This window comes from Conger conger, chromosome 14 (genome assembly GCF_963514075.1).
Source record: "Conger conger chromosome 14, fConCon1.1, whole genome shotgun sequence".
NCBI lineage: Eukaryota > Metazoa > Chordata > Actinopteri > Anguilliformes > Congridae > Conger > Conger conger.
The window spans coordinates 41,324,916-41,351,630 of record NC_083773.1 but is presented as its reverse complement, the minus strand read 5'-3'; the positions used below and the strand labels follow the sequence as shown (position 1 = coordinate 41,351,630).

Sequence of the window (26,715 nt, the reverse complement as noted above, 5' to 3'; positions counted from 1 at the left end):
GTTTGGTATAATTGGTTGATCACACACCTGACTATATGCCTACAAAATCCCTGACTTTGTGCAAGTGTACCTAGAATAATTGATGCTGGTTTGAAGGCAAAGGGTGGTCACACCAAATATTGATTTGATTTAGATTTTTCTTGTTCACTCACTTTGCAATTTGTTCATTGATAAAAAAATAAACATTTCTATTTTTGAAAGCATTCTTACTTTACAGCATTTTTTCACACCTGCCTAAAACGTATAGGCAGTAGTGACATATAATTCCCGAAAGAAAGAAAGAAACCGAACAACTGTTATAAGCCACCCCTTAGGGGGAAGCGCCTTAATTAATATTTCACCACTGTGAGTGCAGTCCATGATTCTGTCAACTAACTAACTAACAACTCGTAAATGCAAGCATAGCAAAAAACACTATTACATTACATTAAATTACATTACCTGCAATACTTAATCCATTTAGCCAATGTGTATTGACATTTCTAAGAACGTTATTAACATTCACTGGAACTCACCGCCATATTCAGCATCATAATAATAATAATCAGTCAGCATAGAAATCCAACCGTGACTTACCCCACACCAAATCCCGCAAATTAATCTATGCCGATCACTTGTGTTCACTGAAGACCTTGCAAAATTGGACCAATACTGCAAAACCTAGTGTTTAAAAGCAAGCCCAGCTAAAACGGTCTCCAACGTATTCCAAGTCCAGAATGCAAAAGGCGCCAAGGAACTAAACATCCTCTTGAGCGGACCTAAGCTGAAACACGCCCCCAACCCAGCCTGGGAGTTACCCTTGACAGGACCCTTTCTTTCAAAGAACATCTGAAAGGAACAGCAGCAAAAGTAAAGTCCAGAAACAACCTGGTCTATAAGCTTGCAGGCTCAAAATGTGGGGCAGCAGCCCTGACACTGCACACCTCAGCACAGGCCCCTGCATACTCCGCAGCAGAATACTGTGCCCCTGTCTGGTCCAGGTCACCCTGTACACACCATGTGGACACTCGCCTTAACACAACCATGCCTCATTTAGTCGCATTTACTATTCCCCCCATCTACCAATCCACGCAGACATCTTCAATTCGCCAACTGCCCGTCTCCCATCTCGATGACCAATTCGGAAAGAAAACCCCACCAGATGACTTAACCACCCAATCTGCTTGGGAAAAGGAATGGGAGGCCAAGGATGTCCCAAACAAACATCTGGCGTCAGACCACACTGAACAGGTCCCTGGCACCAACCTCCCAAGGAGACAGTGGACAACCCTCAATAGATTCAGGACTGGTCACGCCTCCGCCCTGTATTTAGGATCAAATTTCCCAAATGTACACTGAAAGTACAGTAAGGCTCTCTGTGTACAAATTAATTATACGTTGCTGCAATTTAGTAGCTACTGGGTCACGCCCCTGCGACAAACATTCGTCACTTTTTTCGGACATTTATTTCTGAGATTGCTCTAGCTAGCTGGTATTAGGGCACATAGTCTCAGAGCAGCTGCCTGCTCCGGCTGCACTAAGCATCAAGTGAAAAAGCATCTGCATGGTGTTCCTCAGACTGGGAATCCATGTTTTCAGTGTGATTGCAAATGGCTTTTAATGTTCACCGTGAAGGTGTCATATCCCACAAGCAGGTCTCCAAAAAGCAATGCGGTGAATACGCAATGCTGGATACTTCATAATGGTAATTGGGTGGTAATAATTGGGTGGCTAAATGAATACTTTCATCAAACAGGGTCTTGATAACTTTACAAGGATTTTCACCAAAACCAAGGAAGGTATTAAAGTATTCGTTTTTTTATTTATTTATTTTTTTTTCCCAATTTGGTAGCCAATTGTACCCCGTCTAATTCAATTAGAGCTGGTACGGATACACCGCCCCCACCCCGTCCCTCAGCGGCCCTACAAGAGCGACACGCCTTCTTCAAGCCATCTTGCCACAAGCTGGTAACCGTGATTCCGAGGCGCCCGAGGTGCTTTTTTTGTGCGGCGATCAACCCACAACCCACAATGAAACTGACGAAAGTAATAATAAATAAAAATTTACTGAACATTAACCAATGAAAATCAGACATTGCTTTTGAATTGTGGTTCAACAGAATCATTTTAAACTAATGAAACAGGCCTGGACAAAAATGATGGTACCCTTAACTTAATATTTTGTTGCACAACCTTTTGAGGCAATCACTGCAATCAAACGATTTCTGTAACTGTCAATGAGACTTCTGCACCTGTCAACAGGTATTTTGGCAAACTGCTCCAGTTGTCTCAGGTTTTAAGGGTGCCTTCTCCAGACGGCATGTTTCAGTTCCTTCCACAGATGTTCAATAGGATTTAGATCAGGGCTCATAGAAGGCCACTTCAGAATAGTCCAATGTTTTGCTCTTTGCCATTGTTGGGTGTTTTTAGCTGTGTGTTTTGGGTCATTATCCCGTTGGAAGACCCATGACCTGCGACTGAGACCAAGCTTTCTGACACTAGGCAGCACATTTCTCTCCAGAATGCCTTGATAGTCTTGAGATTCCATTGTACCCTGCACAGATTCAAGACACCCTGTGCCAGATGCAGCAAAGCAGCCCCAGAACATAACCAAGCCTCCTCCATGTTTCACAGTAGGGACAGTGTTCTTTTCTTGGTATGCTTCATTTTTGCATCTGTGAACATAGAGTTGATGTGCCTTGTCAAAAAGCTCCAGTTTTGTCTCATCTGTCCAAAGGACATTCTGCCAGAAGCTTTGTGGCTTGTCAATATGCATTTTGGCAAATTCCAGTCTCGCTTTTTTATGATTTGCTTTCAACAGTGATGTCCTCCTTGGTGGTCTCCCATGAAGTCCACTTTGGCTCAAACAACGACGGATGGTGCGATCTGACACTGATGTATCTTGACCTTGGAGTTCACCTTAAATTTCTTTGGAGGTTGTTCTGGGCTCTTTGGTTACCATTCGTATTATCCGTCTCTTCAATTTGTCATCAATTTTCCTCTTGCGGCCACTTCCAGGGAGGTTGGCTACAGTCCCGTGGACCTTAAACTTCTGAATAATATGTGCATCTGTAGTCACAGGAACATCAAGCTGCTTGGAGATGGTCTTATAGCCTTTACCTTTAACATGCTTGTCTATAATTTTCTTTCTAATCTCCTCAGACAACTCTCTCCTTCACTTTCTGTGGTCCATGTTCAGTGTGGTACACACCATGTCACCAAACAGCACAGTGACTACTTGTCACCCTTTAAATAGGCAGACTGACTGATTGCAAGTTTGAAGACACCTGTGATGCTAATTAGAGGACACACCTTAGTTTAACATGTCCCTATGGTCAAATTATTTTCACTCTTTTCTAGGGGTACCATCATTTTTTCATTGGTAAATTTTCAGTAAATTTTTATTCATTATTACTTTTGCCAGTTTCAAGTTATTTCAGTGACCGTTGTGGGTTTTTCTTTCATTAATAGAGGCGTACCAACAATTTTGTCCACATGTGTATTAATTCAAATTTTCTTGAACAGTGTACAGGTAGTCATGTTCCTCTGGATGTTGTGGGAGGTGTGCTGGTATGGACAGACAAGTAGCCATCCTGTCACTGTTGTGATTTCCAGGACTTTCCTGTCCGCATGGGGCATCATGGTGAGGAACATGGATATCTTCATCAGGGTTGATGTTCTGCTCTTGCTAAAACAGTAATGTGGTGACATTTTGTAGATGCCTTGTTCTTTTGGAAGATCTTTTCATTGTCTGTCGTGAACTCTGAAACACCTGAGCAGATGGCATAACAGGACAAGCAAGTTGGTCTAGCTGCAGCTAAAATGAACAAAAATCCCAGCCAGTGTCCAAAAAAGATGACGAAAGAGTCCACATTAGTACATGAGCAGCCATCAACATGGCTACACTATAATGGCATTCCAAATGGGAATTCTACTGCATCTAGCCATTGTTGACAGAGTATGATGTGAAGTGTCAATCTGGGGAAGTCGTTTAGGAACATGAAATGAACTTTTATTTTGAAACTTTTGTAAAATCGTACACCGGAAGTAAGATTCGTCTTGGGGCGTGCTTCCGCTGGTTCTGCACGACTAACACAGCGAGTCGAACTCCAGCGACTTTTTATGGTTAACGCAGATGTAACGTGCATTGGGACCCTTTATCTCCAAGAATTAAATTGCATCCAAAAACGATTGAGCTGACGTAATTTATTCATCATCCAACCAGGGTAAGTATTTCCCCCATAGTGTTCATGCTTTAACGAACTGCTTCATGAATGTTTGCAGAAGATATCTGTTTTCACATTTGTCAGTCGATTTCAGCCTGGAGTTGTCGCATGTTATGTACAATTCATTTTCGAGTTATAAAACTTCGGATTGGCCAAGACATCGGGATATACAAGTACTGGAGAGAGCTTCCGCCTGCTGGTTCCATGGATTCCAATGAGAACTGTGAAATTGTGCGAGGAGCCGATTTATTATGGAGGCTTCCATGTTTGACTATGGGGCTTTGTCGCGTGCTTAGTGGTGCTTTTTTGGCACCAGAGCATGTGCACTGAAAACCTAAACGGTAAGGAATGAATAGGAATGAAATCGGTCCTTGTAGAGTAATTCATTCAGTGGGAAATTCTGAATTGAAAAGTACTGTCCAATATAGTAAAAAGTCACCATGGTAATCGCAGTTTTGAAATGTGATTTTCGTCGCCAAAGGCTAAATACGCTGCATTACGTCGTAACCACTGGAGTTTGCGTGTTTCTCTGGGTGGGGATCCAGCGTTCACTTTACTTTACCGAATGAACTTGGCTACAGTGGCGTCAGATTGTAAGACTAAATTCGTCCATGGAACATGTCCTCCATAAATCGTGTGGAACATGTAGTAAATGGCGAGCTTGGCAGAAAAAAAGCTTTGCAGTATCAGATATCAATATTTTATACATAAGCTGGCCTATTATACCTTTTGACCGTTTAATAATCTACCTTACCATCTACAGGTGCTACAAGTACAATAATCTAGTATCTCAGAATATTGGAATATTGCATAAAACCAATAATTAAAAAAATTATTTATAATACAGGAATGTCGACCTTCTGAAAAGTATGTTCATTTATGCACTCTACTTGGTCGGGACTTCTTTTGCACAAATTACTGCATCAATGCGGTGTGGCACTGATGACAATGTGTAATGAATCTAGAATCTTTGAAAGTTTCACTTTTTGAATGAAATTACAGAACAAAATGAACTTTTCCAAGATATTCAAATTTTTTGTGATGCGCCTGAACTTGGTTGAGCATTGAACGCCAAGATATTTTTTTCAAAAAGAATACTATTAGACTTAATTTTCCTTTTTTTTTCTGGCTGTTCTTTTCTTAACAGTTACAGTCCCCTCCAAAAGTATTGGTACAGCAAGTCCAATTCCTTTGTTTTTGCCATCCACTGAATACATTTGGGATTGAGATGTCCCAGCTATCAGATGGTTTTTCATTATTAAGGGTAAAACCCTTCCCCTGTTTCTCTCCAGGAGCTGAACATCTGCCCACCTGTGAGCAGCAGTATGATGCAGACAGGAGTCATTCTGAGACAGGACACTGAGACAACACTACCAGAGCTCATTGAGCAGCACAGGATCAGACTGAAAGAGGAGGAACTCGGTGGACTGGTCCACATGGCAGAGTCAGAGACGTGTGCTGCAGCAGGACTCAACACTCTGGAGCCAGTGTGTGTTACATTACACAGCGGGGTCAGTGATGTACACCATACACACACATCACTGATTAAAACAGAAACTGATCTGGGCTTCACCCACCCTGGGGACCTTATTAAGACAGAGACACTAGACAGTACAGAGCTGGGATATGTAACCCATCTGCATCCTGACCAAATCAAAACCGAGACTGATGATGGAGGATACCTTCAGGCAGAACACATCAGTGACTTGAATATTAAATGTGTTCATTTGGAATCTGATAAAATGAAGTGTGAATCCAGTGAAAGTTTAGTGAGTGATCTCATGAATGCTATGATGAATGGAGCTGCAGGTGATCACAAAGCCAAGACAGAACCATCGCAATGTGCAGGAGAGCCAAATCCAAACTGTAAGAAGGAAGAAATGCACGATTCGCTGACCCAATGTGGGGACTTAAATCACCACTGTCACATAAACGGTGAGAACAGTCAGACCAGAACTCTGCGGAAATGTAGAAATACCAGCAACAAGTGCATTCATTGTCAGCGAACAAATGAGAGAACTGAACCCATGATAACCAATTCAAGTGAAATCCCAAGCCTTTTGAATTTCTGTCAAAAGGAGTCAATTAATAGAAGTGTACGTCAAATTAATACTGATGAAAAGCCATACAGGTGTACATGGTGTGAGAAGTGTTTTGATTTCAAATCTCATTTAAATAGACATCTGATAATTTACACAGGTGAAAAACCATACACATGTCCTCATTGTGGGAAGTGCTTTTCCACAAAAGGTAATATAAATATCCACCAGGGAATTCATACGGGTGAGAAGCCCAACAATTGTATTCTTTGTGAAAAGCGCTTTTCCACAAAAAGTAAATTAAATATCCACCAGAGAACTCATACAGGTGAGAAGCCCTACAATTGTATTCTTTGTGGAAAGTGCTTTTCCACAAGATATAATTTAAATATCCACAAGAGTACTCATACAGATGAGAAGCCCTACGATTGTGTTCTTTGTGGGAAGTACTTTTCCACAAAAGCTTATTTAAATATCCACCAGAGAACTCATACAGGGGAGAAGCCATATACTTGTACTCTGTGTGGAAAGTGCTTTTCCACGAAAACTAATTTAAATATCCACCAGAGCACTCATACAGGTGAGAAACCCTACAATTGTATTCTTTGTGGAAAGTGCTTTTCCACAAAAAGTAAATTAAGTATCCACCAGAGCATTCATACAGGTGAGAAGCCCTACCATTGTATTCTTTGTGGAAAGTACTTTTCCACAAAAGCTTATTTAATTATCCACCAGGGTACTCATACAGGTGAGAAGCCCTACAATTGTATTCTTTGCGGAAAGTACTTTTCCGCAAAAGCTTATTTAAATATCCACCAGAGAATTCATACAGGTGAGAAGCCCTATACTTGTACTCTGTGTGGTAAGAGCTTTTCCATGAAAAGTAATTTAAATCGCCACAAGATGATTCATGCAGGTCTTTAATGCAAGATATTTATACTTCTGATTATTCAACCACATGACTATCCCTAGGAGTATCCACGGAGTAGGATGTGTTGAGGAAACATAATTTAACTACCACTGTACCATTTAACTTACCATTCCTGCAATAGCCCTGCAAATGTATTCAGTGTTTTTCTTGGGTACACAGCGATTTAACTAAATCATATTAATTTCTACCAAGAAATCAATCCATTGGAGGATCCCTCCATGTGTAGTACACAGTATGGAAAGTGCTTTTTCAAAGCAAGAAATCACCAGGGGCCTCATTTATAAAACTTCATGAAAGGCATACGCCTTCCAGTGAGCAATTTCTTTTCCTGAATCCCAAATCAATTTGAAATTGTCCATACATACACGAGCCCACCACATCGCCTAGTTCACTCCCACAATTACCCTTTAATGGTTAAGGAAACGCCCTTAATTAATATTAATAAGCATAGAAATGTCCTTGATAATCTGTATGTAGGCTATGTTTGAATGGCAATGTCAGAGTGCAAAGCAAAGAAGAGAAATTTAGAAAGATAAATAAGAAAGATAATTTGGACATTGATGGAATTGATTCACAAAAGCAAATTTGTCCTTGTTTAAACGGTTAACCAAACTGAGTTGTAAACGTTCACAAAAAATTTGTATGTGAATTTTTTCTGAAGCTGAAATTGTGAGCTCAGTTGAAAATAAATGTGCATTCACCACCAGCCGCAACCAGCATGCCTGGACGCACGCTACAAGGGTTTAACTTGCCTGCAGGCTGCTGTAACTGTGAGGTTACACTGCACCATGTCAATGTAAATGTAAATCTTTAAGTTAGCAATTAGGCTATTATCTGACTTATAATGTTGACATTGAACTATTAAGATGGCCTAAAATAACGTTTGAAAATGCTATTAAAAATTGGGATGGTATTCTTTGACAAAAACTGATGATTTATCACATTCCTACCTCATGTGGTGCCCGTAATGCAATGTGAGTGCAGTCAACCACACCGATTACATTTGGAAACAAGCGACATGGCTCAGGCAGTAAGAGCAGTCGTCTGGCAGTCGGAGGGTTGCCGGTTCGATCCCCCGCCCAGGCTGTGTCGAAGTGTCCCTGAGCAAGACACCTAACACCCAAATGCTCTTGACGAGCTGGTCGGCGCCTTGCATGGCAGCCAATCGCCGTGAGTGTGTATGAATGGGTGAAAGAGAAGCATCAATTGTACAGCGTTTTGGATAAAGGTGCTATATGAATCCCAACCATTTACCATACACGCCATATGAGTACAAATACTAAAACTCATCTGATTCTCTTACGATCCCTTCAGATTAGTTAATTTCACATTTGCTTTCTCAGGAGCAGTTTGCTATTGTTGGCTAATGTTTACACACATTGATTTAATATCCGTATTCTATTTCTGCAATTAATGTTTGTGTATGAATTATAGTATTTTTACTTTCTGTGATGGTTGTTAATTCTAACATTATTCACTATTGTCAGTCTCATCCATGATTCTGTCGACTATCGTAAAACAAAAAAAGTATAGCAGAAAACACCATTGTCTGCAATACTTCATCCATTTTAGCCAATCTGTATTGTCATTTCTAAGAACATTATTAATATTCACTGGAATATCATATTCAGCATGATCATCATAATAATCAACAACATATAAAAGTTATTTTGGATCAATCTGACTGTTGGTCAGCATATAAATCTTTTTTTAGGGTCACCTTTCTCAACTGGGGGAAGGTGGCAGGAACATTATGGGTCCCCATCTATCTGTAACGTATCTTTATTAAGCTTTGGGAGTAGTTTGTTTATTATGTCTGTGTTTTTAAAGCCAAAAGTAGAAGGTATTATTGTCTTCCTCTTCTACCCACTTGGTATTTTATTGAATAAATGCTCCTTTTGTTTGTCAGTGTAAAATATATATATTTGAATTTGAAGAGTTTAGTATTGTCTTCCAGTTTTAAATCCCTTTGACAGCACAGATTATTCATTTCTCCATCCTGCTTCGCTTTCTTCTGTTGTGCCAAATCTTTTGGCATTTCAATAGCTATTTGCTTTTCCCATTTTTCCATTGAGGATATTTCTACCATCATAACTTAATTATAAGGGACCTTACTCTGTCTAAAAGTTTAGAAGGAAGTAAATTATTAATCCAGGTCCAATGGGATTTAATAGTAGGCACATTCTTAGAATTGAACAAAAATGGAAAATTCAGCCAGTAATCAAAAAAAGTTTCAAACTTTTATTTTGAAGCTCACTTTGAATCAGCACCGGAAGTTTGAGTCGTATTGGGGCAAGCTTCCGACCACCTGTCCCACTCTATTCACACAACTGGTCGAACAGCAACTTTGTTTAAAGGTACAATAGGAAAGATTTTTGTGTTAAAACACTGATACAACACCATTGTAAATCCCTTGTGGTAAGTACTTTTCCACAAATGTTTATTTCAGTATCCACCAAAGTACTCATAGACATAGCCCTCCAGTTGTACTCTGTAGAAAGTGATTTTACACAAAAAGTAATTGAAATACCCACAAAGAAAAGTACTGTCCTCGTTTAAACATTTAAATGGTTAACCATACTGAGGAGTAAACGTTTACAAAAAAATTGCTTCACCGATCATTTTTGCTGAAGCTGAAATGGTAAACTCAGTTTAATATAAATCAGCATTCACCACCGCACCATATTTGGTAACGTTGGCTAAGTTACCTTACATGAAAATATATATAATTGTTCGGAGACCTGTTTTGGCATAGAAGTTCAATTATTAGACCTGTCGCCTATGGTAAAATAGATCCGGTGTTATCATATTATATCAGGCAAATATTGTGTGACCACAATTTTGTGCGCACAAACCCTGTCTGTAACAAAGTTCTTAACAGCAGCATATTTGCAGATTTCATGCCAAGTCTATCAGGCAGAAGCCATAGGGAAGAGGGATGAAACCATGAAGAATAACATTTTTACTGATGCATTTAAAAAAACTAGCCTACAGACTGCTGTAACTGTGAGGCTACACTGCACCATGTCAATGGAAATGTAAATCTTTAATTTGGCCATTAGGCTATTATCTAACTTATAATGTTGACATTTAACTATTGAGATGGCCCAAAATAAAGTTTGAAAATGCTATTAAATTTGACAGTACTTCAGTAAATACGACCCCCAGCGGTCATAAGCAGTATCGGTTATAACCGTTTAAAAAATGTGATGGTAACTTTACAAAAACTGATGATTTGTCACATCCCTACTCCTTTTATCAGTGTAAAAAATATCTTATATCAAAATGTCTATTTGATACCTGAAGAGAATTGAGTTTAATAATGTCCTTTAATAAATCTCTTTTACAGCACGGATTAGTGATTTCACATCTACCTTCGTCCTGCTTCAGTTTCTTCTTTTGTGCCAAATCGTTTGACGTTTCAACAGGTATTTGCGTTTCCCATTTATACGTGAGGATGAGGACATTTCTACCATCTCAATTTAATTATAAGGAACTTTACAATGGGATTTAATAGTAGGAACATTCTTACCTACTTAATAGTGGGCACATATGACATAATGACCTGTTAAAGGAGGAGAAGTGTCGTGTCTACGAAACGACAGAGTCCAAATCTTCAATTTGTCGAAAAACATCTTCACGGGGGAAAAAACACCACGGCAGCACACCGTTCAGGAAAATCAGACTTTATTTAGCACAAGTGCATAAAACCGGACCAAAAACATGGACCCGGACTGCCATTTCTACACCCATTTTATACACAGTTACTCCTCCTACAACTTCACCTCCAACCTCATTCTGGCAAATCATCCACAGTGTTCTTATCTTAACTCCTCCCACAACTCCTCCCACAACGTCATTGTGGCAAATCGCCAAAGGTTCTTATGCTCTGCCAGCTCTGTACAAAGTTCAGGACGTCCCCTGTCCTCACTTCACCCCGCACCTGCTTTTGGCAGAGTGGGAAACTGGGAAACTACAAGATCTCAAAGTTCTGGATGCCCCACCTCAAACACACACATCATCCATACACGTCACTCTGTATCTTTCCACATATGGGTCACTTTTCTGTCACAATCTTATGAGCAGTAAATCATTGAAAATATACAGACATACTAAACATTTGATTAATTATTCTCTTAATTAATTAGTCAGTAAATACACGTTGCATTCTTTTCTCATTTCAACAGTTTTCACTGTGGTTTCTTGCATTTTCATAAGCTCAGCTATAATTAATGTTCTAGGTTCATTTGATTTGATAACAAGCAGCGTACATGGGATATAGTGATTATAAGTCACTTGCATATAGATACACTCTGGCATAAAACATTGAGAGTCCCGAACGAATCAGCTGTACAGTCATATCTCGCTCTGTGTCCTTGACTACACAGTTTGAGACGCCCCGCCCCCCCCAGCCGGTTACATACGGGTCACTGTAATTCTAGCACGATTTAGCAGTTCATCAGTTTGAAACTATACAGGGTACATATCATACTTTAATATGGATATATTGATACACTTTTAGCACACATCGTCGAGAGTTTTGGAGGAACCAGCCTGCTCACTAAGGTGGAGTCTGATTTTGACTTGTGATTGTTCATCATGCTTTTAGGAGGGAGATCTTTTGTTCTGTGAATTTTCCCCTACAGAAGTAATGTCACTGCTTGAGAGGAGCCAAAAGTCTAACCTTGGCCATTGCCGTTTCCATATACTTTAAACCATACGTCTACCAAATTAAATATAGTTCGTTTTCATGTATTTTTGGTGAATGATCTTGGTAAATACTTTTTTTTTTTTTTTAAACAGCCGCGGAATCCACAAAGAACTGTAAAAGAGCTTGTCCACAAGCAAGTACATAACGAGCTCGATATTTTACTTGATTACCACTGGAATAACTTATGTAATGTTTAAGGCCTCCGTGAGCTAGCCAGCTAAATTGCTTGGAATTATGCATCATGTAATCACTTTACTTTCACTTTGACATCTTTCTGCCTTCAAAGTGCGTCTCAATCGCGTGCTGCAAACACACCTCCGGAGTCGCCTTTTTTTTTTTAAGGACAGATCAAGCAACTGATTTGAGTTGGTTCTCACTGCAGAACATTTGCCCCTGTGGGCGGGGTTGCCTCGGGGCAACCCCTCCCACAATGTGTGTTTTCATTGGTTCAACGCTATTCATGTATTTGTCAACACTTAGCAAGTCCAGAAAAGTGTTCTATCGCTACTGTGAACGAAAAAAAAAGTAACAGGTAAATTACTATCTGAGGGGATTTTAAGCAGGTGGAACCTCACATATTTCATGCTAGAAACAATGAGTGAAAAGGGTAGTGTACGGCTATATTTGTTTTTAATGTTAATAGTGCATAGATCCTGCAAGTCTTTTAAATGGAAATGTTTTTCTTGTGTTACAAGAAAAGAAAGACCACAGCATAATGTTAAGCTATTGTTTTTTTGTGTTCAGTAAAGTTCAATAATGGTAAAACAATAATACAATTAAGTCATATTAGAATGTAAATGCCTAAATGGCCATAAAGGCCATTAAGAAATATGTTCAACAAGGCCCTGGGGGTTAGGGTATGAAGACCAGATAAATAAACACTCAACCCACTTTATTTGTTTCTGCTTGTTCACTTTTAATATGTGCATAATAAACTAAACATATATTTTTTTTTAAATGCATCATCGGATGGGTATGCTGATCCTTCTCCAGCTTGTTGTGCTTGTTGCTGGCCAGTCTCTCCCTCAGCATCACTCTCCATGGTCGTCACAGTAGTAAAGATCTGCCTGTCCACCTGAAAAAGATGCCACTTGGCAATGGTTTTGTGGAGACAAGATTGTCTTGGTTTGGCACATGTATTCTTTTTAGAGTCATAAGCAGCTATTACCCTACCAAGTCTGCTGTAATAGGACACTTTTGGCTCAAAGATTGAAATATATTTCTTTGAAGGAGGCCTCCCCATGGTCACCTCAACCGAAAGAGGAACACCTGCTATTCTAGCTTCTTCTTGCCTATTTAAGCATGTTATTTTTCTGTCCTCGGAAAACATTTTGGCAGCTACCATTTCAGACAGCACCTCCTCTTGAAGATGAACTGGTGTAGCCTGAGAATTTGGGAAGAATTGCAGAGATTTTAAATGTTTGCACTCAAAAAGGGCAATTCCACTCCTTGCAGCAAATTCTGTATTTGTATTGCATTCCTCCATTTCGCAAATTACTTGATGGCTTGCACCCCATGTTTTTTTTTTTTTAAATATGGATAGGTGTGCATGGCTTGAAAAAAGATTTTTCGACAGTAAAAATCCCATTTTGGCGGTCCACACACTGGCATGCAAGGCGGTGTTGTTCTGTGATGTCTTCTACCCTCCTTTTGTGCTTCCTCCTGATATGAACCAGCAGGTTCCTCTTGTTTAATCCATTACATTACATTACATTATTGGCATTTGGCAGACGCTCTTATCCAGAGCGACGTACAACAAAGTGCATACCCATAACCAGGGATAAGTTCGCTGAAAGACCCTAGAGGTAAGTACAATTTCAACTGCTACCTGTACAACAAAGATAAGGACAAGGGCCTTTTTTTTTTTTTTTTTTTTTTTTTTTGAACAAACAAACAAACAGAGCAAAAGTCACCAAAGTTAACTATCCAAACACTGCTTACCTAGCCAACTAAAAATACCGATACACAAAGCAAGTCACAGAGACAACAATTAAGGTTCACAGGGAGGAAGGGAGGGATGGGGAGAGGTGCTGCTTGAAGAGGTGCGTCTTCAGCTTGCGCTTGAAGGTGGGGAGAGATTCTATAGTTCTGACCTCAACGGGGAGTTCGTTCCACCACCGTGGAGCCAGAACAGACAGTAGTCGTGAGCGTGAGGTGGAGGTTCTGAGAGGGGGAGGTGCCAAGCGGCCTGTGGAGGCTGAACGAAGAGGTCTGGCAGGGGTGTAGGGTGTGATGATTTTTTGCAGATAAGCTGGGGAAGACCCTTTAACTGCTTGGAAGGCTAGCACCAATGTTTTGAATTTGATGCGAGCCATGACAGGCAGCCAGTGGAGGGAAGTAAGCAGGGGGGTGACGTGTGAGTATTTGGGAAGGTTGAAGACCAGACGAGCTGCTGCATTCTGGATGAGTTGGAGGGGTCTGATGGCGGACGCTGGGAGGCCAGCCAAGAGGGAATTGCAGTAGTCCAGGCGGGACAGAACCATCGCTTGGACCAGGAGCTGGGTCGAGTAGGGGGTGAGAAAGGGGCGGATTCTCCGTATGTTGTAGAGGAAGAACCTGCAAGACCGGGTCACCGCCGCAATGTTCTCGGAAAGGGACAGTCTGCTGTCCATCACCACGCCGAGGTTCCTTGCACTGGGTGACGGCGTGAGTGTGGTATCCCCGAGAGAAATGGAGAGATCCAGATGGGGAGAGGTATTAGCAGGGATGAATATCATTTCAGTTTTACCTGGGTTGAGCTTTAGATGGTGGTTGTCCATCCAGCTCTGGATGTCCCTCAGGCAAGCAGAGATACGGGCTGAAACCTGCGTATCAGACGGCGGGAACGAGATGAAGAGTTGGGTATCGTCCGCATAGCAGTGGTAGGATAGCCCATGTGCAGTGATCACAGGGCCAAGGGAGCGAGTGTAGAGAGAAAAAAGAAGCGGGCCAAGGACTGAGCCCTGGGGAACTCCTGTGGCGAGGGGCCGAGGTGTCGATACCGAACCAGCCCAGACAACCTGGAAGGAGCGACCAGAGAGGTAGGACTCAATCCAGTCCAGGGCTGTGCCACAGATGCCCGTTGCTGACAGGGCAGACAGGAGGATGGAGTGATCCACAGTGTCGAAGGCAGCAGAGAGATCTAGAAGAATGAGGATAGAGGAGAGGGAGGCTGCTCGTGCGGCATGAAGTGACTCACTGACGGAGAGGAGCGCAGTCTCTGTCGAGTGGCCCGATCTGAAGCCAGACTGATGGGGGTCTAGCAGGTTGTTGTTAGAAAAGAAGGAAGAAAGTTGAGTAGAAGCGGCTCGTTCTATAGTTTTAGAAAGGAAAGGAAGAAGAGATACCGGGCGGTAGTTCTGGATGATGGAGGGATCCAGGGTAGGCTTTTTTAGCAGCGGAGTGATGTGGGCCCTCTTGGAGGATGCCGGAAAACAGCCGGAAGACAGGGAGGAGTTGACAAGGGAGGTGACAAATGGGAGAATGTCAGGTGTGATAGTTTGGAGAAGAGAAGAGGGGATAGGGTCAAGGGCACAGGTTGTAGGGCGGTGGCAGAGCAGGAGTTGAGAAACATCAGAGTCTGTAAGGGGGGAGAAAGTGGAAAAGGAAGGGATGGGACTAGAGGGGGGGAAGGGCACAGTGAGGGGGGCGGTGGTTGTAAAGGATCTGCGGATGACTGTGACCTTCTCATCGAAGAAATCAGCAAAGTCATCAGCAGCGAAGGAGGACTGAGGAGGAGGAGGCGGTGCGTTGAGGAGAGAGGAGAAAATGGAGAAAATCCGAGCCCACAAATACTGCACTCCACCCGTTTTTGCTGACGCACAGACTGGTGCCACTGCCAAGCTTGGAAGACTAGACTGGGGTGCTGGAGGAGAAAACGGCAGTACTGGATGAGTAGACTGGGGTGCTGGAGGAGAAAACGGCATTACTGGAGGACTAGACTGGGGTGCTGGAGGAGAAAACGGCAGTACTGGAGGACTAGACTGGGGTGCTGGAGGAGAAAACGGCAGTACTGGAGGACTGGACTGGGGTGCTGGAGGAGTTGTGGGTGGAGGCTGTCCGGAAGATTTGTGTTTTTTGCATGATGATAAATGTTTAATGAATTGGAACTTCTTGAGTATAGTTCCGGAACAGTAGCAGCAATGAAAATGTGCTAAGGGTCTGCAGTTGAAATGGCACTTCATGATGATTAAATCTAAAATGTAAAAAAGAAAATGTTTTATCAGTTGTCTTCTTTAAAATAATCAAAGTGGCAGAAGGCACATAGCTTTGGAGTTGTGCAAAAACATTGCATCTCCAAGAAGTAAAATTTTCAGTATGAAGGAAAAACTAATATAAGTCCCATTAATTGTGTATAAGTCACAAGGTGTTCAAAATGTATTTGATTGGTCATAGAGTTATTGTTATTTGTTTTACAGATATATCAATTTGGGCTTTTAAGATTTAGGGTTCATGTTATGGTTATGTTTAAAGTTAGGTTTATGGGTAGGCCGTATGAATACACTATTGTGTTTCATATGCTTGCCTTACGAGCCACCACGGCCTAAAATAATACATAGCTTTATAGAAGACTGAGTATAACATAAGTGAGATGGCTATAATTAGTTCAATTAAAAAGGAAGTGTTTCAATGGCTGTTTAACATTTTGTTGATCTACAGGTTAAAATTACAATGCGATACATTAATAAAGAAGCATAACACACGAAAAATCCACATACCTTCATGCTGAACTGCCAGGCTGAGATGGTGGTTCTGTATGTGGTGTTGAAGGTGGTATTGTTCATTGGGATGGTAGACTTCAGGGTTGCAGAATGGACAAAGATATTTTGTGCAACACACAGTGCATTGCTGTATTTGGGGATTCTGCCCTATTTTTAAAATTGTTGGATGCATCTGTGGATCACAACACATACACACACAGCACAAAATATTTCATACACGTGTTTTCACGGTTGCCAACTCTCACGCATTTGGCCTGAATATTCTTGGATTTAGCCACTACGTTACAGTAGTGTGTTTGCGAATCCCCCCCTCCCCCGCCCCGTAAACTATCTCAATCGGCACCCATTCCAATTAAACTACACCGGAGAAACTACACGGTCGGCAAACAAAACATCTGGCCAAACTAGCTAGCGAACGTTAATATCATAGTTAACTAGTAACTAGTGACATAGTATATTGTTTAAAATCCCCTTAGATAGTCGTCACTTACCTGTTACTTTTTTGCCGTTCACAGTAGCGATCTTTGACGATACAGGGCTTGTTGATGAATAAATTAACACACGTTGTGGGCGGGGTTGCCACATGGGGCGGGGTTGCTCCGAGGCAACCCCGCCCACAGGAGCAAATGTTCTGCAGTGAGGAGTACTAGGACTGATTTTGGTTTCGAACACAGCACAGGCGATTGAGAGTGACCAATGGCGGAGCAGTAATACAATGAAACCAAGCGGACCAATCACAGTTCTTATGGTCCGCATCGGTGTAGTTACATTTCTGGGGAGGTGGACTCTGGGCGCTGGGCGTAGACTCGACACAGACTTATAAATCAGGCTGAACACAACTGGTTGAACTCCGGCGACTTTATATGGTTAACGCAGATGTAAGAGGCCTTTAACTCCAAGAATTACATTATATCAAAAAACGGTAATTTATTCATCATCCAAACAGGGTAAGTATTTTCCCCATATTCTTCATTCTTTAACGAACTGCTTCATTAATGTTTGCAAAAGATACCGGTTTTAAAATTTGTCAGTCGATTTTAGCCTGGAACTGTTGCACGTTATGAATAATTCATTTTCGATTTATAAAACTTTGGATTCTTCCAGCCATCGGGATATATAAGAACTGGATGGAGCTTCCTTCTGCTTGTTCCATAGATTCGAATGAAAACTTGTCGATTGTCCGATTGAGGAGGCTGCCATGTTTGACTATGGGGCTTTGTCGCTTGCTCAGTGGCGCTATTTTGGCACTAGAGTATGTGCACTGGAAACCGAAACGGGAAGAAAATTTGAATTGGAAAATTACTGTCCAATATAGTAAAAATTCACCATGGTAAAACCGTAGTCTTGAATGGGCTTCAATGATGAAATGTGCTTTTCGTCACCAAAGGCTTAATAAGCTGCAATACCTCTGGAAACCACAGGAGTTTGCACGTTTTTCTGGGGGGGGGGGGGGGGGATGCAGCGTTCACTTTACTTCACTTTACCGAATAAACTTGGCTACAATGGCGTCACTTTGGAAGACGCTGGGAACATGTAAATGGCTAGACAAAAAAGGCTTATCAGTATCGGATCAATGTTTTGTACATAAGAAGGCCTATTGTACCTTTAGAAGAACATAACGTTTAATTTTGATTGGAAACATTCTCCCTTATCATCTACAAGTACTTGGTTGAGCATGGAACACTTTTTGGTGATTTTCTGCCCAGACTCAACTTTGCTATATATATATATATATATATATATATATATATATATATAGTTTTTTATTGGATACAGTTCCCTTAAAGTATTGGAACAACAAGGCCAATTCCTTTGTTTTTGCAATCCACTGAATACATTGGGGATTGAGATAAAAAGATGAACACGAGACCAGAGTTCAGAATTTCGGCTTTTATTTCTTGGTATTTACACCTAGATGTGTTAATATTTGGTAGCATATGCCTTGCCTACAATAACTGCATCAAGCCTGTGATCCATTCATATCACCAAACTGTTGCATTCTTCTTTTGTGATGCTTTTCCAGTCTTTTACTGCATCCTCTTTCAGTTGTTCTTTGTTGAGGGTTTTTTCCCGTCGATCTTCACTTCAGAAGGTGAAATGCATTGTCAATTGTCTTCCCCTGTTTCTCTCCAAGAGCTGTCCCAGCTATCAGATGGTTTTCTATTATTAAGGGTAAAACCCTTCCCCTGTTTCTCTCTAGGAGCTGAACATCTGCACACCTGTGAGCAGCAGTATGATGCAGACAGGAGTCTGTCTGAGACAGGACACTGAGACAACACTACCAGAGCTCACTGAGCAGCACAGGATCAGACTGAAAGAAGAGGAACTCGGTGGACTGGTCCACATGGCAGAGTCAGAGACGTGTGCTGCTGCAGGACTCAACACTCTGGAGCCAGTGTGTGTTACATTACACAGAGGGGTCAGTGATGTACACCATACACACACATCACTGATTAAAACAGAAACTGATCTGGGCTTCACCCACCCTGGGGACCTTATTAAGAAAGAGACACTAGACAGTGCAGAGTTGGGATATGTAACACATCTGCATCCTGACCAAATCAAAACCGAGACTGGTGATGGAGGATATCTTAAGGCAGAACACATCAGTGACTTGGAGAATATTAAATGTGTTCATTTGGAATCTGATAAAATTAAGTGTGAATCCAGTGAAAGTTTAGTGAGTGATCTCATGAATACTATGGTGAATGGAGCTGCAGGTGATCACAAAGCCAAGACAGAACCATCACAATGTGCAGGAGAGTCAAATACAAACTGTAAGAAGGAAGAAATGCACGATCTGCTGACCCAATATGGGGACTTAAATCACCACTGTCACATAAACGGTGAGAACAGTCAGACCAGCATTCTGCAGAAACATAGAAATGGCAGCAACAAGCATATTAATTGTCAGGGAACAAATGAGCGAACTGAACCCATGATAACCAATTCAAGTGAAATCCCAGGCCTTTCGAATTTCTTTCAAAAGGAGTCAATTAATAGAAGTGAACGTCAAATTAATACTGATGAAAAGCCATACAGATGTACATGGTGTGAGAAGTGTTTTTTTTTCAAATCTCATTTAAATAGACATCGGGTAATTCACACAGGTGAAAAACCATACAAATGTAATCATTGTGGGAAGTGCTTTTCCACAAAAGGTAATATAAATATCCACCAGGGAATTCATACGGGTGAGAAGCCCTACAATTGTATTCTTTGTGAAAAGGGCTTTTCCACAAAAAGTAAATTAAGTATCCACCAGAGAACTCATACAGGTGAGAAGCCCTACAATTGTATTCTTTGTGGAAAGTGCTTTTCCACAAGATATAATTTAAATATCCACAAGAGTACTCATACAGATGAGAAACCCTACGATTGTGTTCTTTGTGGGAAGTACTTTTCCACAAAAGCTTATTTAAATATCCACCAGAGAACTCATACAGGTGAGAAGGCCTACAGTTGTATTCTTTGTGGAAAGTACTTTTCCACAAAAGCTTATTTAAATATCCACCAGAGAATTCATACAGGTGAGAAGCCCTATACTTGTACTCTGTGTGGAAAGTCCTTTTCCATGAAAAGTAATTTCAATCTCCACCAGAGAACTCATACAGATCAGAAGCCATACAATTGTATTCTTTGTGGAAAGTACTTTTCCACAAAAAAGAATTTAAATGTCCACCAGATAACTCATTCAGGTGAGAATCCTTACAAATGTTCTACATGTGGGAAGTGCTTTTCCAGAAAATCTAATTTAAATCGCCACAACATGATTCATGCAGGTCTTTAATGCAAAATATTTATACTTCTGATTATTCAACCAGATTAATATCCAGAGGAGTATACACAGAATGGGATGTGTTGAGGAAACTTAATACCACTGTACCATTTATCTTATCATTCCTGCAATAGCCCTGCAAATGTATTCCGTTTGGGTTGGGAGATGGTGTGTTTTTGGAAGCGTTTTTCTTGGGTACACAGCGTGGGATGTGTTATTTAACAAAATCATATTAATTTCTACCAACAAATCAATCCATTGGGGGATCCCTCCATGTGTAGTACACAGTATGGAAAGTGCCTTTTCAAAGCAAGAAATCATAAGGAGCCTCATTTATAAAACTTTATAAAAGGCATATGCCTTCCAGTGAGCAATTTCTTTTCATGAATCCCAAATCAATTTGGAATTGTCTGTACATTTTATTTTATTTTTACATTTTAGTCATTTGGCAGACACTTAATCCCAAGCGACTTACAAGTGCATTAGTTCTTCCACAAGTTAAAGCATCACATCCTATACTAGTAAAATACACATGAAGTGCTGTTCTAAACATAGTCATCATAAGTGCAATTTTTTTTACTTTTTTTTTTTTGGTTAGACGACGGATAGGTATATCAGAAAAGGGGGGAGGAAATCAGGAGGAAGGACTAAGGTACAGTTTGAAAAGGTGTGTTTTAAGTCTGTATTGAAAAAGGGGGAGGGATTGTCCTGTCCTGACAGTGGTAGGCAAGTCATTCCACCACTGAGGAACCAGAACAGAAAAGAAAGAGTTGAGGGAAGAAAGAGTTGGGTGTCATCGGCGTAAGCATGGTAAGAAAAGCCATGGGAAGCGATAACAGAACCAAGAGACATGGTGTATAGGGAGAGGAGGAGAGGGCCGTACATGCACGAGCCCAACACACCGCCTAGTTCACTCCCACAATTACCCTTTAATGGTTAAGGAAACGCCCTTAATTAATATTGAAAAGCATAGATAATCCCTATGTAGGCTATGTCTGTGAATGGCAATGTCAGAATGCAAAGCTAAGAAGAGAAATTTAGAAAGATAAATAAGAAAGATAATTTGGACATTGATGGAATTGATTCACAAAAGCAAATTTGTCCTCGTTTAAACAGTTTACCAAACTGAGTTGTAAACGTTGAAAATAATGTTCTATCTGAGAATTTTTTCTGAAGCTGAAATTGTAAACTCAGTTAAAAATAAATGCGCATTCCCCATCAGCCGTATTATAAACCAATATTGCAATACGCTGTTTGGTTGCTAGTTTAGAATCTAATCCGTGGCCAGTGCAGGGGGTTAAGAATGCAAACACCGCAGGGAATTGAATGCTACAGTACTATAGTTATTAAATCATTTCTGTGTGTTTTAAATCTGTAGCTGTTGTTTCACTTATCGCTTATTGTATGGCATTTTTCCATCCGTGTTTATTTGTTGACACGCAAATTCAAACTACCTGCAGACTGAATATAACTTTCCACTATGCAGTATCTATATACAAATAAATAAAGCAATACACTATCATTAGGCTGTTTATCCATTGGATATTGAAAGCGAAAGTTCCCTGCTTTCAGCGAAAAATGGACCAAGGTTATTTCACAACCACGTTTGTCCTGCAGCATATAAAATGCATTGACAAAGTTTACCGTTACATAATAATAAAGCAAATTGTATAGAGACCTGTATTGGCATATATGTAAAATCATTAGACCAGTCGCCTATGGTAAAATAGAGTAAACAACCTCATCTGTAAGTTCTTTACTGCAGCATATTTACAGATTTCATGCAAATCAAGTCTTGTCAGGCCGAAGCCATAGGGAAGAGGGATGAAAACATTAAGAATTATTATTTTAACCGATGCATTTAAAAAATAAAAACACGCAACCAGCATGCCTGGACATAAACTTCAGGGATTTAACTTGCCTGCAGACTGCTGTAACTGTGAGGTTACACTGCGCCATGTCAATGTAAATGTAAATCTTTAAATTAGCAATTAGGCTATTATCTGACTTATAATGTTGACATTGAACTATTAAGATGGCCCAAAATAATGTTTGAAAATGCAATTTAAAAATTGGGATGGTATTCCTTTACAAAAACTGATGATTGCTCACTTTCCTAACTAATGTGGTGCCCTTAATGCAATATGAGTGCAGTCGACCACACCGATTACATTTAGAAACATGCTGCAAATTGCACTTTGATTTTGGCCTGTTCACCCGCAGTGCAGAGAATCTTTATGTATCGCTGGGTCATTCCAGTTATGCCATCCCACATTGATGGCATCACAAAGTTCAGTGAGAATTGTGAAAACCCTGGTCCCCTTACACCAATTCCCCCTGGAACGTGCTGGTTTCCAGATACCCTAGAGTGGTCAAAATCTGTAAAGGGATCTAGTATTGGTCAGTTTCTGTAGGTTGGTCGCACTGATGTTGGGCCCAATTCAGCACACAATTCCAAGAGAATAGCTCTAAGCCAGTCATCATCTTGGGCTAGAAAATCCTTGTGGTCCCTGAACACTCTCTCCATTCGAAGCCTGCCATTGGCAAAGTCCTCCAACAGTGCTGAAGCAGCCACTGTGCATCGTTACACACGGTCATCACCCAGCCATTTTATAACCCTTTCGCAATTAGTGGAATTGCTTAACACTTTGAATCAATCAGTGCGGATGATTTGGTGCCCCAAGTCCGTTACGAAAATATATTGAAAAACAGATTTTTATTTTATTTTTATTTCTTGGTTATGTGCTTTATTGACAACAAAACGATTACCCTGGCATAAGTCCAAATAATTGAGTGAAATTGTCATTAGAACATATTTCCTTTATTTCACTACATTGCCTGTAGAGTCGCTGTTTCCCTCACCGCCATAATGTGTGTACACATGGGTCATAGTTTCAGTCAATGTTCGCACATTTCCTCGTCAACTTTTTGTTTGTTTGTTTATAAATCCCAATGTATGCTGAGAAAGTGGTTTATGCACATTTCATGCACTTTTTGTGCATACACAACGGTTATAAATGTGCCCCCAGGACAGAATTCATCAGTATCTGATGGACACAGTAATATTTCAGTAGTGAAATGCGGTTTATTGAATTAACAGAAAATGTGCAATATGCATCAAAACAAAATTAGACAGGTGCATAAATTTGGGCACCCTTGTCATTTTGTTGATTTGAATACCTGTAACTACTTAACACTGATTAATTGGAACACAAAATTGGTTTGATGAGCTCATTAACTTCATAGACACTTCATAGACAGGTACATCCAATCATGAGAGAAGGTATTTAAGGTGGCCAATTGCAAGTTGTTCTTCTCTTTCACTCTGCTCTGAAGAGTGGCAACATGGGGGCCTCAAAACAACTCTCAAATGACCTGACAACAAAGATTGTTCAGCATTATGGTTTCGGGGAAGGCTACAAAAAGCTATCTCAGAGATTTCAGCTGTCAGTTTCCACTGTGAGGAACATAGTGAGGAAATGGAAGGCCACAGGCACAGTTCTTGTTAAGGTCAGAAGTGGCAGGCCAAGAAGAATATCGGAGAGGCAAAGGCGAAGGATGGTGAGTGGTCAAATACAACCCACGGACCACCTACAAGGTCATCTTGCTGCAGATGGTGTCACTGTGCGTGGTTCAACAATACAGCGCATTTTGCACAAGGAAAAGCTGTACGGGAGAGTGATGCGGAAGAAGCCTTTTCTGCACACGCAACAAGGTCAGCTCAGGGACACTTCGACACAGCCCAGGCGGGGGATCGAACCGGCAACCCTCCAACTGCCCGCGGCGGCCAGCCGCGTGTAGGTGTAGAGCCCTACGATGGTCACCACGGCTCGAATCCGCCCTTTGGCAAACCATGACATAAATAATGGAAAATATTTCCTTGTAGAATTGTCCCATAATCATGTTTGTTGTGTCATTAGATCTCCAGCTCCATTTCACTGTGGATAGGAAATCCTTTCTGCCATCATTCTACTTAATAGTTATCTCAAATACAATTAAGGTATTTGGCTTTGTCCCCCACTGTTCACTCTGAACAATATGGGATATGCAATTTGTTTTAAGTACATTGTTTTTAATGGCTGTTATTGTAACTCTGTAAATGTTTTTTAAATTTTTAAATTTTATTGTTTCAAATTGTTAAAATTAGGGATATGTTACGGCCCCCTGCTCTGTGCTACTTATTCTGGCGTTACTTCACAGGTGCCTTGTTGGCGGAGTACCAGGTCATTTGCGCAATTGGGAGCACCTGTGACCAGATGTTAAAATGTCCCTGACTCTTGTCTGAAGGAGGGAACTCTCTTCCCACGTACCTGTTGGTTCTTTTTGGGTTTGCATGAGACAACATTGCTTGAGCATACTTTTCACACATCCACTCACTCACACGACAACTGATGCAACTGACTTTCACACTACACATTTTTGTTAACTGGTTATTTCAAATAAATTTGACCTTGTTTTTTAAATGTGTCAGTGTGCGTCTCCCTCTCTGTCACGGCCAATGAGCCAGACAGACAATGAAGTACATAATTTAATATCTTCTAATCCTGACAAACTTTACATTGGCAGGCAGCTGATTGGATGTTGGGTAAAAGTTTTTATGGCAACTGAAGGACAACAATATTTACAACTTGTCTACTATCCATGCACACAGATACAGACAATTGCCAAAATATCCACTCACTGAGAACTTTCTTAGGAACACCTGTACACCTACTTAGATGTAGAACTGACATTACATCACTACTGACATTAGATCAATTATTGCAATTTATTACATACACAAAAAAAGATTACAATGTTATATACAGTGCCATCTGTAATGTTTAGGACAAAGACATTTTTTTATTTGGCTCTGTTCTCCACAATTTTAGATTTGTAATAAAAAATGCATATTCTCAGCAAATATGTTTACAGACTTTGGTTTCACCATATTGAAATTACAGTGTGTTTTGTATATAGTAACAATAAACATATTTTTCTAGACTTTTTCTTGCCTTTGGTTTGTATTATTGTCATTAAACATGAGGGCCAGAGTTGTTCCAATGAATGTCAAGGAAGCCATTATGAGACTGAAAAATTAAAATAAAAAGTCTGTAATGTCTGTTTTGTTATGCCAAACCTTAGGTGTAACAAAATCAACTGTTTGGAACAGCATTAAGGAGAGAGAACATGTAATGGGGCATAGGGCATGGCAAGCCAAGTAAGACCTCTACAGCTGATAGCTGAAGAATTCTCATCATAATGAAGAAAAATCCCCAAACATGTGTCCAACCGATCAGAAACAGCCTTCAGGAGGCAGGCGTGGATGTGTCAGAGACCACAGTCATGTCTCAGTGGGTCACAGACTTCAACCAGTCATGCATACAGAAAATATGACTAATTTACATCACATAAATATGTCCCAAACATTATGGTGCCCTGAAATGGGGGATTATGTATAAAAAGTGCTGTCATGTCTACATGGTGAAACCAGAATGCATAAAAATACCCTTTAATAAAATATGAGAACTTGCACTTTGAATCGTTTGTTTATGAATATAAAATTGTGGTGTACTGAGCTAAATTAATGTTTTTGTCCCAAGCATTACGGAGGGCATTGCATATTACAATTCTTATGAACATATAAACACAACAACAGCAACAAAAATATCAATGAATAACAAATAATAATATATATTGTTGTTTGTAACAATATTAGCATGGTGGATATGCATAGGTATTAAAGGAGACTGGGCTTGGGACTGGGGCAGTTGGAATAGCCAGGGCAGGAGGGAAGGTGAAGGCTGGGTCTCCTGAAGTACTGGTATTGTTCCGATTTTGCCAAGGACTTCGCAGACCTCTTCGGAAGTACATCTGCAGCCTACCTGGGAGAAAATATACACGCCTCCACATGCTGATCACCTGGAGATATCAAAGTAACATTAGTTATGAAATGTATGAAAGTAACCAAGAGACCTGTACTAATTATACTGTGTGCCTAATTATACTGTAATGCCTGGCATTACAGTCATTATTGTACTAAACAAAGAAAAAACAGAACAATAAGTATATTTACTGTACATTCATATAATTGAAGGTAACATGGGTGTAAATATTGTATAATATAATAATTGTGGAAACTGCTCTATTATTTAAGTACTTAGCTGGGCAACTACATAATATGGGCAAGTTAACAACAACAACAACAACAACAACAATAATAATATATTAATGGAAAATAAAAGAACATATACCAAGATGTCTGAATGACAGTAAGTTAGGTCTATGTCAATAAACAATTGGCAGTGAAATAAGAGCAACAATAATACATTTTATGTCTAAACCTTCACGAATCAAACGTGTATACAAATT

At 40.4% G+C, this 26,715-nt stretch overlaps 1 protein-coding gene across 6 annotated transcripts in view; it reads left to right on the top strand.

Annotated features, from left to right (window-relative positions):
- The window catches only part of LOC133109604 (zinc finger protein 83-like), a 30,004-nt gene extending 13,967 nt beyond the window's left edge, over window positions 1-16,037 (top strand). Inside the window, exons 3-5 of one of the 6 annotated variants that reach the window (XM_061219004.1) lie at window positions 5,498-5,716; window positions 13,566-13,584; window positions 15,648-16,037. In XM_061219004.1, coding sequence (XP_061074988.1) covers window positions 5,498-5,716; window positions 13,566-13,580 — 234 coding nt within the window. In that variant the 3' untranslated portion in view covers window positions 13,581-13,584; window positions 15,648-16,037. The other 5 variants (XM_061219003.1, XM_061219001.1, XM_061219000.1 and 2 more) reach the window with 5 other exon arrangements.
- Window positions 16,038-26,715: the final 10,678 nt, after the last annotated feature.